We start from the raw sequence: 13,811 nt of genomic DNA, 5'->3' as shown, positions 1-13,811 counted from the left end.
GTGTGTGTCTGTGTGTGTCTGTCTGTCTGTGTGTCTGTGCGTCTCTGTATCTCTGTGTCTGTGTATCTCTGTGTGTGTGTCTGGCATGTCTGTGCGCGTCTCTGTGCGCGTGCGTTACCAGCCAGGAGCTGCGAGTGGCCAGGCTCATTATGGTCGGTGATCGTGCGGCCAGGGCCGCCGAGGCCGCGGTGAGGGAGATGGTGGCACCCAGGTAGGTGTAGGTGTCTCGGACTCTCTCTCGCACGTAGCGTGGCCACAGACTATACAAAGACAAAGAACAAAGATCCCCCACATAGCCTTAACAGACTGTAGGGGCAAGTGCTGTTAGCGAGCGGCACCTATGAAGGCCGGAACGGTTCACGAGGGGGTGGGGTGGCCAGCACCACGCCCGACCGCCTTTGTCTCCCCAGTGGCGATGTTTACTACACACCGCACCAGGTACTCATTTGAGGCTGAGTCGACCTAGGGGAGGCCCGGGACCGGTTCAGATAATCGTCACTGTGGTGTTGGCCGTGAGCGGGAATCGAACCCGGGTCGCCAGGTTCATAGTGCAGCGTAGCGCTAACCACTACACTATCGCTCCCCACAACAGACTATACACACACACAGACACACACAGACACACACACGGGGAGAAAGACGCAGGCAGAGAGAGAGAGAGAGAAGACACAGGGAGGAGGTGGCGATCACGGTGATGGTGGTGATGGTGGTGATGGTGGTGATGGTGGTGATGGTGGTGATGGTGGTGATGGTGGTGGTGGTGATGGTGATGGTGGTGGTGATGGTGGTGGTGGTGGTGATGATGGTGGTGATGATGGTGATGATGGTGATGATGGTGATGGTGGTGGTGGTGGTGATGGTGGTGGTGATGGTGGTGGTGATGGTGGTGGTGATGGTGGTGGTGGTGGTGATGGTGGTGATGGTGGTGGTGATGGTGGTGGTGGTGATGGTGGTGGTGATGGTGGTGGTGGTGATGGTGGTGGTGATGATGGTGGTGGTGATGGTGGTGATGGTGATGGTGGTGGTGGTGATGGTGGTGGTGATGGTGATGGTGGTGATGGTGGTGGTGATGGTGGTGATGGTGGTGGTGATGGTGGTGATGATGGTGATGGTGATGATGGTGGTGATGGTGGTGGTGATGATGGTGGTGATGGTGGTGGTGGTGATGATGATGGTGGTGGTGGTGGTGATGGTGGTGGTGGTGATGGTGGTGGTGGTGATGGTGGTGGTGGTGATGGTGGTGGTGGTGATGGTGGTGATGGTGGTGATGGTGGTAGTGGTGGTGGTGATGGTGGTGATGGTGGTGATGGTGGTGATGGTGGTGATGGTGGTGGTGATGGTGGTGATGGTGGTGGTAGTGGTGGTGGTGATGGTGGTGATGATGGTGATGGTGGTGATGGTGGTGATGATGGTGATGATGGTGATGGTGGTGATGGTGATGGTGGTGATGGTGGTGATGATGGTGATTGTGATGGTGGTGATGGTGGTGATGGTGGTGATGGTGATGGTGGTGATGGTGGTGGTGGTGATGGTGGTGATGGTGGTGATGGTGGTGATGGTGGTGATGGTGGTGATCATGGTGGTGGTGGTGATGGTGGTGATGGTGGTGATGGTGGTGGTGATGGTGGTGGTGATGGTGATGATGGTGGTGGTGGTGATGGTGGTAGTGGTGGTGATGGTGATGGTGGTGATGATGGTGATGGTGGTGGTGGTGATGATGGTGATGATGGTGGTGATGGTGGTGATGGTGGTGGTGGTGATGGTGGTGATGGTGGTGATGATGGTGGTGATGGTGGTGATGGTGGTGATGGTGGTGATGGTGGTGATGGTGATGGTGGTGATGGTGATGGTGGTGATGGTGGTGATGGTGGTGGTGGTGATGGTGGTAGTGGTGGTGATGGTGATGGTGGTGATGATGGTGATGGTGGTGATGGTGGTGATGATGGTGATGGTGGTGATGATGGTGATGGTGGTGATGATGGTGATGATGGTGATGATGGTGATGATGGTGGTGGTGATGGTGGTGATGATGGTGGTGATGATGATGGTGATGGTGGTGATGGTGGTGATGATGGTGGTGATGATGATGGTAGTGATGGTGGTGATGGTGGTGATGGTGGTGGTGGTGATGGTGGTGATGGTGGTGGTGATGGTGATGGTGATGATGGTGGTGGTGGTGATGGTGGTGGTGGTGATGGTGGTGATGGTGGTGATGATGGTGATGATGGTGGTGATGGTGGTGATGATGGTGATGGTGGTGGTGATGGTGGTGGTGGTGGTGATGGTGATGATGGTGGTGATGGTGGTGGTGGTGGTGATGATGGTGGTGATGGTGGTGGTGGTGATGGTGGTGATGGTGGTGATGGTGGTGGTGATGGTGGTGGTGATGATGGTGGTGGTGATGATGATGGTGATGATGGTGATGGTGGTGATGGTGGTGGTGATGGTGGTGGTTGCACCGTCCCTCCCAAAGGTGCGCTCAGCAGCAGGGCCCTGACCTTGCCCTCTCGATGGCACCGGGCTCGTTGGAGAGGCCCAGTCCGTAGTAGCAGAGGGCACCGATGGAGATCACGCCTCCACCAGCCACGGCCAGACGGCCCAGAGACTCCACTACGCAGAGAGACACACACGGGGAGAGAGAGAGAGACACGGGGAGAGTGAGAGAGACACACGGGGAGAGAGAGAGACACACGGGGAGAGAGAGAGAGACACGGGGAGAGAGAGAGAGACACACGGGGAGAGAGAGAGAGACACGGGGAGAGAGAGAGAGACACGGGGAGAGAGAGACACAGGGAGAGAGAGAGACACACGGGGAGAGAGAGAGAGACACACGGGTAGAGAGAGACACGGGGAGAGAGAGAGACACACGGGGAGAGAGAGAGACACACGGGGAGAGAGAGACACAGGGAGAGAGAGACACACGAGGAGAGAGAGAGAGACACACGGGTAGAGAGAGACACGGGGAGAGAGAGAGAGACACGGGGAGAGAGAGAGACACAGGGAGAGAGAGAGACACAGGGAGAGAGAGAGACATGGGGAGAGAGAGAGACACGGGGAGAGAGAGAGAGAGACACGGGGAGAGAGAGTGACATGGGGAGAGAGAGAGACACGGGGAGAGAGAGACACGGGGAGAGAGAGACACACGGGGAGAGAGAGACACACGGGGAGAGAGAGACACGGGGAGAGAGAGAGAGAGACACGGGGAGAGAGAGAGACACACACGGGGAGAGAGAGAGAGACACGGGGAGAGAGAGAGAGACACGGGGAGAGAGAGAGACACGGGGAGAGAGAGACACACAGTAGCATCCTTCACGAGCCTCCTCCACAGAGGCCGATCTTGACACCGCTGGTACCAGTCATCGTCAAGTCCACTCAGCTCCACGTCCTCCTGTACCACATCACTCCATCTCTTCTCTAGCCCCGTGCCTCCTGTACCACATCACTCCATCTCTTCTCTAGCCCCGTGCCTCCTGTACCACATCACTCCATCTCTTATCTAGACCCGTGCCTCCTGTACCACATCACTCCATCTCTTCTCTAGCCCCGTGCCTCCTGTACCACATCACTCCATCTCTTCTCTAGCCCCGTGCCTCCTGTACCACATCACTCCATCTCTTCTCTAGCCACGTGCCTCCTGTACCACATCACTCCATCTCTTCTCTAGCCCCGTGCCTCCTGTACCACATCACTCCATCTCTTCTCTAGCCCCGTGCCTCCTGTACCACATCACTCCATCTCTTCTCTAGCCCCGTGCCTCCTGTACCACATCACTCCATCTCTTCTCTAGCCCCGTGCCTCCTGTACCACATCACTCCATCTCTTCTCTAGCCCCGTGCCTCCTGTACCACATCACTCCATCTCTTCTCTAGCCCCGTGCCTCCTGTACCACATCACTCAATCTCTTCTCTAGCCCCGTGCCTCCTGTACCACATCACTCCATCTCTTCTCTAGCCCCGTGCCTCCTGTACCACATCACTCCATCTCTTCTCTAGCCCCGTGCCTCCTGTACCACATCACTCCATCTCTTCTCAAGCCCCGTGCCTCCTGTACCACGTCACTCCATCTCTTCTCTAGCCCCGTGCCTCCTGTACCACATCACTCCATCTCTTCTCTAGCCCCGTGCCTCCTGTACCACATCACTCCATCTCTTCTCTAGCCCCGTGCCTCCTGTACCACATCACTCCATCTCTTCTCTAGCCCCGTGCCTCCTGTACCACATCACTCCATCTCTTCTCTAGCCCCGTGCCTCCTGTACCACATCACTCCATCTCTTCTCTAGCCCCGTGCCTCCTGTACCACATCACTCCATCTCTTCTCTAGCCCCGTGCCTCCTGTACCACATCACTCCATCTCTTCTCTAGCCCCGTGCCTCCTGTACCACGTCACTCCATCTCTTCTCTAGCCCCGTGCCTCCTGTACCACGTCACTCCATCTCTTGTCTAGCCCCGTGCCTCCTGTACCACATCACTCCATCTCTTCTCTAGCCCCGTGCCTCCTGTACCACGTCACTCCATCTCTTGTCTAGCCCCGTGCCTCCTGTACCACATCACTCCATCTCTTCTCTAGCCCCGTGCCTCCTGTACCACATCACTCCATCTCTTCTCTAGCCCCGTGCCTCCTGTACCACATCACTCCGTCTCTTCTCTAGCCCCGTGCCTCCTGTACCACATCACTCCATCTCTTCTCTAGCCCCGTGCCTCCTGTACCACGTCACTCCATCTCTTCTCTAGCCCCGTGCCTCCTGTACCACATCACTCCGTCTCTTCTCTAGCCCCGTGCCTCCTGTACCACATCACTCCATCTCTTCTCAAGCCCCGTGCCTCCTGTACCACATCACTCCATCTCTTCTCTAGCCCCGTGCCTCCTGTACCACATCACTCCATCTCTTCTCTAGCCCCGTGCCTCCTGTACCACGTCACTCCATCTCTTCTCTAGCCCCGTGCCGCGCCCGCTTAGCCCCCTCGATCCGGCCGAACAAAAGCTGTTTTTGGGCATGCCGTGGCTGGGGCCATGCGGGCTACATGACCCAGCCAAAGCAGCCTTAGCCTGCCGGAATAGCTCGCCGAGGGGGAATGTGTCCAAATCTTTGCAGGAATTTGCGAGCCCGAATTATCGCACCAACGCAGATGCTCCATCAGAGGGGGGGGGGGTCCGCGTTTTACAAGCACGGAGAAGACAGGGCAGCATTACTGTAGAACCGGGGAAGACCCGAAGCTTCATGCCGAGCGACAGACCAGGCGGCTTCCACACGGCGTCGCGTTAGCCGAGGACAAAATACTAAAAAAATTTACTCCTGCCTGACTGTGCCGGAGCGAGACCTCTGCCGTCAAAAAAAAAACTGGAGCTGGCCGAAAGCACGCGGCCCCAGGCTATGGAACGCTCTCCGCTCTCATCCGCAACTGGCCCCCATCGCCAATGGAAAAGGCTGAGGCGGCGTGGAGCGTTTGATGGCACAGGCACCCGGGAAAGTGCTTCGTCTCTAGCGGGCGGCGCCGACGGTAACACCCCCACCTTCCGAGCGGCACGCTGCAGCAGCAGCAGTAGCAGCAGTAGCAGCAGTAGCAGCAGCAGTAGTAGTAGTAGCAGCAGCAGTAGCAGCAACAGCAGCAGCAGCAGTAGTAGCAGCAGTAGCAGCAGCAAAAGCAGCAGCAAAAGCAGCAGCAGTAGCAACAACAACAGCAGCAGCAGTAGCAGCAGCAGTAGCAGCAACAGCAGCAGCAGTAGCAGCAGCAACAGCAGCAGCAGTAGCAGCAGTAGCAGCAACAACAGCAGCAGCAGTAGCAGCAGTAGCAGCAACAGCAGCAGCAGCAACAACAGCAGCAGCAGTAGCAGCAACAACAGCAGCAGCAGCAGCCTCAAACTACTCGAATGTGGGGCAGTTCTGCACACAAACGCCACGCCTCCCCCCTCAAGTGATTTCACTCGGGAGGGCGTCACTAGCCGGTGCTTTTCATGGCCTCGGACTTGCGGATCGCGAGCTTCTTCTGCCAATGTTCGAGGCACGGCAGCCCCCCCGAGGCAAGGGTCAGTCCCTACCCTGCCCTGCCCTGCCCCCCCCCCCCGTGACAAACCTTCGTTCAATACACATACTAACATTACAGCCTTGGGGAGAGTTGCCCACCCAGTCGCTACGTCGGTAGGGGAGTGAGGCTCACCAGGTGAGTAGGTGAGTCTAGGTGAGTAGGTGAGTGAGTCTAGGTGAGTAGGTGAGCGAGTCTAGGTGAGTAGGTGAGCGAGTCTAGGTGAGTAGGTGAGCGAGTCTGGGTGAGTAGGTGAGTGAATCTAGGTGTGTGAGTCTAGGTGAGTAGGTGGGTCTAGGTGAGTAGGTGAGTGAGTCTAGGTGAGTAGGTGAGTGAGTCTAGGTGAGTAGGTGAGTGAGTCTAGGTGAGTGAGTCTAGGTGAGTAGGTGAGTGAGTCTAGGTGAGTGAGTCTAGGTGAGTAGGTGAGTGAGTCTAGGTGAGTAGGTGAGTGAGTCTAGGTGAGTAGGTGAGTGAGTCTAGGTGAGTAGGTGAGTGAGTCTAGGTGAGTAGGTGAGTGAGTCTAGGTGAGTAGGTGAGTGAGTCTAGGTGAGTAGGTGAGTGAGTCTAGGTGAGTAGGTGAGCGAGTCTGGGTGAGTAGGTGAGTGAATCTAGGTGTGTGAGTCTAGGTGAGTAGGTGGGTCTAGGTGAGTAGGTGAGTGAGTCTAGGTGAGTAGGTGAGTGAGTCTAGGTGAGTAGGTGAGTGAGTCTAGGTGAGTGAGTCTAGGTGAGTAGGTGAGTGAGTCTAGGTGAGTGAGTCTAGGTGAGTAGGTGAGTGAGTCTAGGTGAGTAGGTGAGTGAGTCTAGGTGAGTAGGTGAGTGAGTCTAGGTGAGTAGGTGAGTGAGTCTAGGTGAGTAGGTGAGTGAGTCTAGGTGAGTAGGTGAGTGAGGAGGTGAGTGAGTCTAGGTGAGTCTAGGTGAGTAGGTGAGTAGGTCTAGGTGAGTAGGTGAGTGAGTCTAGGTGAGTAGGTGAGTGAGTCTAGGTGAGTGAGTCTAGGTGAGTAGGTGAGTGAGTCTAGGTGAGTAGGTGAGCGAGTCTAGGTGAGTAGGTGAGCGAGTCTGGGTGAGTAGGTGAGTGAGTCTAGGTGAGTGAGTCTAGGTGAGTAGGTGGGTCTAGGTGAGTAGGTGAGTGAGTCTAGGTGAGTAGGTGAGTGAGTCTAGGTGAGTGAGTCTAGGTGAGTAGGTGAGTGAGTCTAGGTGAGTAGGTGAGTGAGTCTAGGTGAGTAGGTGAGTGAGTCTAGGTGAGTAGGTGAGTGAGTCTAGGTGAGTAGGTGAGTGAGGAGGTGAGTGAGTCTAGGTGAGTGAGTCTAGGTGAGTCTAGGTGAGTAGGTGAGTGAGTCTAGGTGAGTAGGTGAGCGAGTCTAGGTGAGTAGGTGAGTGAGTCTAGGTGAGTAGGTGAGCGAGTCTAGGTGAGTAGGTGAGTGAGTCTAGGTGAGTAGGTGAGTGAGTCTAGGTGAGTGAGTCTAGGTGAGTAGGTGAGTGAGTCTAGGTGAGTAGGTGAGCGAGTCTAGGTGAGTAGGTGAGCGAGTCTAGGTGAGTAGGTGAGTGAGTCTAGGTGAGCGTGTCTAGGTGAGTAGGTGAGTGAGTCTAGGTGAGTAGGTGAGTGAGTCTAGGTGAGTAGGTGAGGTGAGTGAGTCTAGGTGAGTAGGTGAGTGAATCTAGGTGAGTAGGTGAGTCTAGGTGAGTAGGTGAGTCTAGGTGAGTAGGTGAGTGAGTCTAGGTGAGTAGGTGAGTGAGTCTAGGTGAGTGAGTCTAGGTGAGTAGGTGAGTGAATGTAGGTGAGTGTAGGTGAGTGAGTCTAGGTGTCTAGGTGAGTGAGTCTAGGTGAGTAGGTGAGCGAGTCTAGGTGAGTCTAGGTGAGTAGGTGAGTGAGTCTAGGTGAGTGAGTCTAGGTGAGTAGGTGAGTGAGTCTAGGTAAGTGTAGGTGAGTGAGTCTAGGTGAGTAGGTGAGCGAGTCTAGGTGAGTCTAGGTGAGTAGGTGAGTCTAGGTGAGTGAGTCTAGGTGAGTAGGTGAGTGAGTCTAGGTAAGTGTAGGTGAGTGAGTCTAGGTAAGTGTAGGTGAGTGAGTCTAGGTGAGTAGTTGAGTGAGTGTAGGTGAGTGTAGGTGAGTGAGTCTAGGTGAGTAGGTGAGTGAGTGTAGGTGAGTGTAGGTGAGTGAGTCTAGGTGAGTAGGTGAGTGAGTCTGGTCCCCCCGCCCCGCTCATCGCGACTGGAGCCAGAGGCGATTCACTCGAGGTCCAGGCGTTGACCGTTCTCTGCCTCCTGACGGAGGAGTGGCAGCCTCTCATCGGCAACACTTCCACTTGGCCAATCGCAGTGGACTGCTGTCCCTGGAGGGGGAGGTTCAATCTCCTGGCTCTGCCAGCTGGGAGCTCGCTCACCCACCTACACGCCAAAGGCAAAGGTCCCCCGTGTAGCCTGCTACAGGCTGTCGGGGCAAGTGCTGTAGGGGGACGGGTGGTCAGCACCACGCCCGGCCGCCTTTGTCTCTCCCGTGGCGATGTTAACCACACGCCGCACCGGGTAGGCATTTGAGGCCGGTCACCACTCGCACACACACACCCACTCACTCACACACCCACTCACTCTCTCACACACCCACTCACTATCTCACTCTCTCACACTCTCTCTCACCCTCTCTCACTCACTCTCTCACTCACTCACACACACACCCATTCACTCACCCCCCCCTCTCACTCACTCACACACCCCCTCACTCTTCCACCCTCTCTCTCACCCTCTCACCCTCTCTCTCACCCTCTCACCCTCTCACCCTCTCACTCTCTCACCCTCTCACTCACTCACCCCCTCACTCACTCACTCACTCTCACTCTCACTCACCCCCTCACTCACCCTCTCTCTCACTCTCTCACTCACTCACTCACCCTCTCACCCTCTCACTCTCTCACTCTCTCACTCTCTCACCCTCTCACTCTCACCCCCTCTCTCACCCCCTCACTCTCACCCCCTCTCTCACCCTCTCACTCTCTCACCCTTCATCGCCGCCTCCGCCCCTCTCCATGCCTCCGGCTTCACCTCCACTCGCCGTGCACCGCTCCTGGCACGTGTTGCCAGATTCCTCACCTGGGTGGGAGGGGGGTGGCAGGAGGAGGGGGAGGGGGGGGAGGGGTGGTGGGCGACGCGGGCCGGCCGGAGTAGGAGCGACGCTCCCCTGGGGCAGCAGGCGAGGGCTGAACGGACAAACAAAATCATCATCGCTGGTGCCTTCCTGCTGCTGCTGCTGATGATGATGATGCTGATGGTCTCTCTCTCTGCTGCTGATGTTGTTGTTGTTGGTCTCTCTGCTGATGATGGTGTTGTTGTTGGTCTCTCTCTGCTGCTGATGATGGTGGTGGTGGTGTTGTTGTTGGTCTCTCTCTGCTGCTGATGATGGTGGTGGTGGTGGTGGTGTTGTTGTTGGTCTCTCTCTGCTACTGATGATGATGGTGCTGGTGGTGGTGTTGTTGTTGGTCTCTCTCTGCTGCTGATGATGGTGGTGGTGGTGTTGTTCTCTCTCTGCTGCTGATGATGGTGCTGTTGCTGTTGTTGTTCTCTCTCTGCTGATGTTGTTGTTGGTCTCTCTCTGCTGCTGATGATGGTGGTGGTGGTGTTGTTCTCTCTCTGCTGCTGATGATGGTGCTGTTGTTGTTGTTGTTCTCTCTGCTGCTGATGATGGTGCTGTTGTTGTTGTTGTTCTCTCTGCTGCTGATGATGGTGCTGTTGGTCTCTCTCTGCTGCTGATGATGATGGTGTTGTTGTTGTTCTCTCTGCTGCTGATGATGATGGTGTTGGTCTCTCTGCTGCTGATGATGGTGGTGTTGGTCTCTCTGCTGCTGATGTTGTTGGTGTTGGTCTCTCTCTTCTACTGCTGCTGCTGTTCTCTCTGCTGCTGATGATGTTGTTGTTCTCTCTCTGCTGCTGATGATGGTGTTGGTGCTGTTGTTGTTATTGGTCTCTCTCTGCTGCTGATGATGGTGTTGTTGTTGGTCTCTCTCTGCTGATGTTGTTGTTGTTGTTGGTCTCTCTCTGCTGCTGATGATGGTGCTGTTGGTCTCTCTCTGCTGCTGATGATGGTGCTGTTGGTCTCTCTCTGCTGCTGATGATGGTGTTGGTCTCTCTCTCTCTCTCTGCTGATGATGATGTTGTTGGTATCTCTCTGCTGCTGATGATGGTGTTGGTCTCTCTCTTCTACTGCTGCTGCTGTTCTCTCTGCTGCTGATGATGTTGTTGTTCTCTCTCTGCTGCTGATGATGGTGTTGGTCTCTCTGCTGCTGATGATGGTGTTGTTGTTGGTCTCTCTCTGCTGATGTTGTTGTTGTTGTTGGTCTCTCTCTGCTGCTGATGATGGTGCTGTTGGTCTCTCTCTGCTGCTGATGATGGTGCTGTTGGTCTCTCTCTGCTGCTGATGATGGTGTTGGTCTCTCTCTCTCTCTCTGCTGATGATGATGTTGTTGGTATCTCTCTGCTGCTGATGATGGTGTTGGTCTCTCTCTTCTACTGCTGCTGCTGTTCTCTCTGCTGCTGATGATGTTGTTGTTGCTCTCTCTCTCTCTCTGCTGATGTTGTTGTTGTTGGTCTCTCTCTCTCTCTCTGATGGTGTTGTTGTTGTTGGTCTCTCGCTCTCTCTGCTGATGTTGTTGTTGGTCTCCCTCTCTCTCTTCTGCTGTTGTTGGTCTCCCTCTCTCTCTTCTGCTGTTGTTGGTCTCCCTCTCTCTCTTCTGCTGTTGTTGGTCTCTCTCTCTCTTCTGATGTTGGTTTCTCTCTCTCTCTTCTGCTGATGTTGTTGGTCTCTCTCTCTTCTGCTGTTGTTGTTGGTCTCGCTCTCTTCTGCTGTTGTTGTTGGTCTCTCTCTCTTCTGCTGTTGTTGGTCTCCCTCTCTCTCTTCTGATGTTGTTGGTCTCTCTCTCTCTTCTGCTGTTGTTGGTCTCTCTCTCTCTTCTGATGTTGGTTTCTCTCTCTCTCTTCTGCTGATGTTGTTGGTCTCTCTCTCTTCTGCTGTTGTTGTTGGTCTCGCTCTCTTCTGCTGTTGTTGTTGGTCTCTCTCTCTTCTGCTGTTGTTGGTCTCCCTCTCTCTCTACTGATGTTGTTGGTCTCTCTCTCTCTTCTGCTGTTGTTGGTCTCTCTCTCTCTTCTGATGTTGGTTTCTCTCTCTCTCTTCTGCTGATGTTGTTGGTCTCTCTCTCTTCTGCTGTTGTTGTTGGTCTCGCTCTCTTCTGCTGTTGTTGTTGGTCTCTCTCTCTTCTGCTGTTGTTGGTCTCCCTCTCTCTCTTCTGATGTTGTTGGTCTCTCTCTCTCTTCTGCTGTTGTTGGTCTCTCTCTCTCTTCTGATGTTGGTTTCTCTCTCTCTCTTCTGCTGATGTTGTTGGTCTCTCTCTCTTCTGCTGTTGTTGTTGGTCTCGCTCTCTTCTGCTGTTGTTGTTGGTCTCTCTCTCTTCTGCTGTTGTTGGTCTCCCTCTCTCTCTACTGATGTTGTTGGTCTCCCTCTCCGCACCTCCTCCACCTCCTCCTCCTCGTCTTCGCTCTCTCGGTGGTAGCAGCAGCTGTCGGCACAGGGGACGGAGGCGGCGGTGAGATTCGTCAAAGCCCCCTAATCATCCCCTTGTCTCTCACTCACTCACACACTCACTGACTCACTCTCACACTCACTCATCCCCTTGTCTCTCACACACTCACTCACACACTCACTCACACACTCACTCACTCACTCATACACTCACACACTCACTCACACACTCACTCACTCATACACTCACACACTCAATCACTCACTCACACACTCACTCACTCACTCATCCTCTTGTCTCTCACACACTCACTCACTCACACACTCACTCACTCACTCATCCTCTTGTCTCTCACACACTCACTCACTCACACACTCTCACACTCAATCACTCACTCATACACTCACTCACTCACACACTCACTCATCCTCTTGTCTCTCACACACTCACTCACTCACACACTCACTCACTCACTCATCCTCTTGTCTCTCACACACTCACTCACTCACACACTCTCACACTCAATCACTCACTCATACACTCACTCACTCACACACTCACTCATCCTCTTGTCTCTCACACACTCACTCACTCACACACTCACTCACTCACTCATACACTCACACACTCAATCACTCACTCACACACTCACTCACTCACTCATCCTCTTGTCTCTCACACACTCACTCACTCACACACTCACTCACTCACTCATCCTCTTGTCTCTCACACACTCACTCACTCACACACTCTCACACTCAATCACTCACTCATACACTCACTCACTCACACACTCACTCATCCTCTTGTCTCTCACACACTCACTCACTCACACACTCACTCACTCACTCATCCTCTTGTCTCTCACACACTCACTCACTCACACACTCTCACACTCAATCACTCACTCATACACTCACTCACTCACACACTCACTCATCCTCTTGTCTCTCACACACTCACTCACTCACACACTCACTCACTCACTCATCCTCTTGTCTCTCACACACTCACTCACTCACACACTCACTCACTCACTCATCCTCTTGTCTCTCACACACTCACTCACTCACACACTCACTCACTCACTCATCCTCTTGTCTCTCACACACTCACTCACTCACACACTCTCACACTCAATCACTCACTCACACACTCACTCACTCACACACTCACTCATCCTCTTGTCTCTCGCCCACTCACACACTCACTCATCCTCTTGTCTCTCACACACTCACTCACCCACACACTCACTCACTCATCCTCTTGTCTCTCGCCCACTCACTCACACACACTCACACACTCTCACACACTCTCACTCACTCATCCTCTTGTCTCTCACACACTCACTCACTCACACACTCACTCACTCACTCATCCTCTTGTCTCTCACACACTCACTCACCCACACACTCACTCTCACACTCAATCACTCACTCACACACTCACTCATCCTCTTGTCTCTCGCCCACTCACACACTCACTCATCCTCTTGTCTCTCACACACTCACTCACTCACACACTCACTCACTCACTCATCCTCTTGTCTCTCACACACTCACTCACCCACACACTCACTCTCACACTCAATCACTCACTCACACACTCACTCATCCTCTTGTCTCTCACACACTCACTCACTCACACACTCACTCACTCACTCATCCTCTTGTCTCTCACACACTCACTCACCCACACACTCACTCTCACACTCAATCACTCACTCACACACTCACTCATCCTCTTGTCTCTCGCCCACTCACACACTCACTCATCCTCTTGTCTCTCACACACTCACTCATCCTCTTGTCTCTCACACACTCACTCACCCACACACTCACTCACTCACTCATCCTCTTGTCTCTCGCCCACTCACTCACACACACACTCACTCACACACACTCACACACCCACCCACACCCACCCACACACTCACCCACCCACACACTCACCCACCCACACACTCACCCACCCACACACTCACCCACCCACACACTCACCCACCCACCCACTCACCCACCCACCCACTCACCCACCCACCCACTCACCCACCCACCCACTCACCCACCCACCCACTCACCCACCCACCCACCCACTCACCCACCCACACACCCACTCACCCACCAACCCACTCACCCACCCACTCACCCACCCACCCACTCCCACACACACCCACCCCACACCCACCACCTCACTCGCTATAAAGACAAAGTTCCCCCGCGTAGCTTGCAACAGACTGTTGGGGCAAGTGCCGTTAAGCAGCGAGTAGCAGCGCCTATGACGCCCGGCA

General features: G+C 54.4%; 1 protein-coding gene and 2 long non-coding RNA genes across 52 annotated transcripts in view; 1 reads left to right on the top strand and 2 right to left on the bottom strand.

The window, feature by feature from the left end:
* Positions 1–9,453, bottom strand: part of GHITM (growth hormone inducible transmembrane protein) — a 28,770-nt gene extending 19,317 nt beyond the window's left edge. Inside the window, exons 1-3 of the mRNA XM_076058075.1 lie at positions 9,011–9,453; positions 2,499–2,610; positions 119–260 (exon numbers count right to left, since the gene is read on the bottom strand). Coding sequence (XP_075914190.1) covers positions 119–260; positions 2,499–2,610; positions 9,011–9,233 — 477 coding nt within the window. The 5' untranslated portion in view covers positions 9,234–9,453. The remainder of the gene's footprint in view (positions 1–118; positions 261–2,498; positions 2,611–9,010) is intronic.
* Positions 6,157–8,194, top strand: LOC142907985 (uncharacterized). 50 transcript variants are annotated; one of them, XR_012931454.1, is made up of 11 exons: positions 6,157–6,228; positions 6,319–6,588; positions 6,655–6,890; positions 6,925–7,066; positions 7,135–7,280; positions 7,329–7,536; positions 7,587–7,643; positions 7,729–7,759; positions 7,864–7,895; positions 7,978–8,041; positions 8,136–8,191. It is a non-coding gene; the product is annotated as an uncharacterized LOC142907985 (long non-coding RNA). The 50 variants fall into 50 exon arrangements; XR_012931492.1 differs by having other exon boundaries at positions 7,329–7,390; positions 7,427–7,470; positions 7,609–7,630; ... (1 more) ...; positions 7,874–7,963; positions 8,020–8,150; XR_012931459.1 differs by lacking the exon at positions 7,978–8,041 and having other exon boundaries at positions 7,329–7,470; positions 7,864–7,931; positions 8,136–8,194.
* A 1,921-nt stretch (positions 9,454–11,374) lies between the features above and the next one.
* LOC142907987 (uncharacterized) lies at positions 11,375–13,811 on the bottom strand. The gene is made up of 2 exons (XR_012931544.1): positions 13,717–13,811; positions 11,375–11,557 (listed from the first exon to the last, which is right to left on the bottom strand). It is a non-coding gene; the product is annotated as an uncharacterized LOC142907987 (long non-coding RNA).

The sequence above is a fragment of the Petromyzon marinus genome (genome assembly GCF_048934315.1).
Source record: "Petromyzon marinus isolate PM22_M1 ecotype Great Lakes invasive population chromosome 68 unlocalized genomic scaffold, UKy_Petmar_22M1.pri1.0 chr68_unloc.1, whole genome shotgun sequence".
In the NCBI taxonomy this organism is placed as follows: Eukaryota; Metazoa; Chordata; class Hyperoartia; order Petromyzontiformes; family Petromyzontidae; genus Petromyzon; species Petromyzon marinus.
This window is presented reverse-complemented; position numbering and strand designations above follow the sequence as displayed.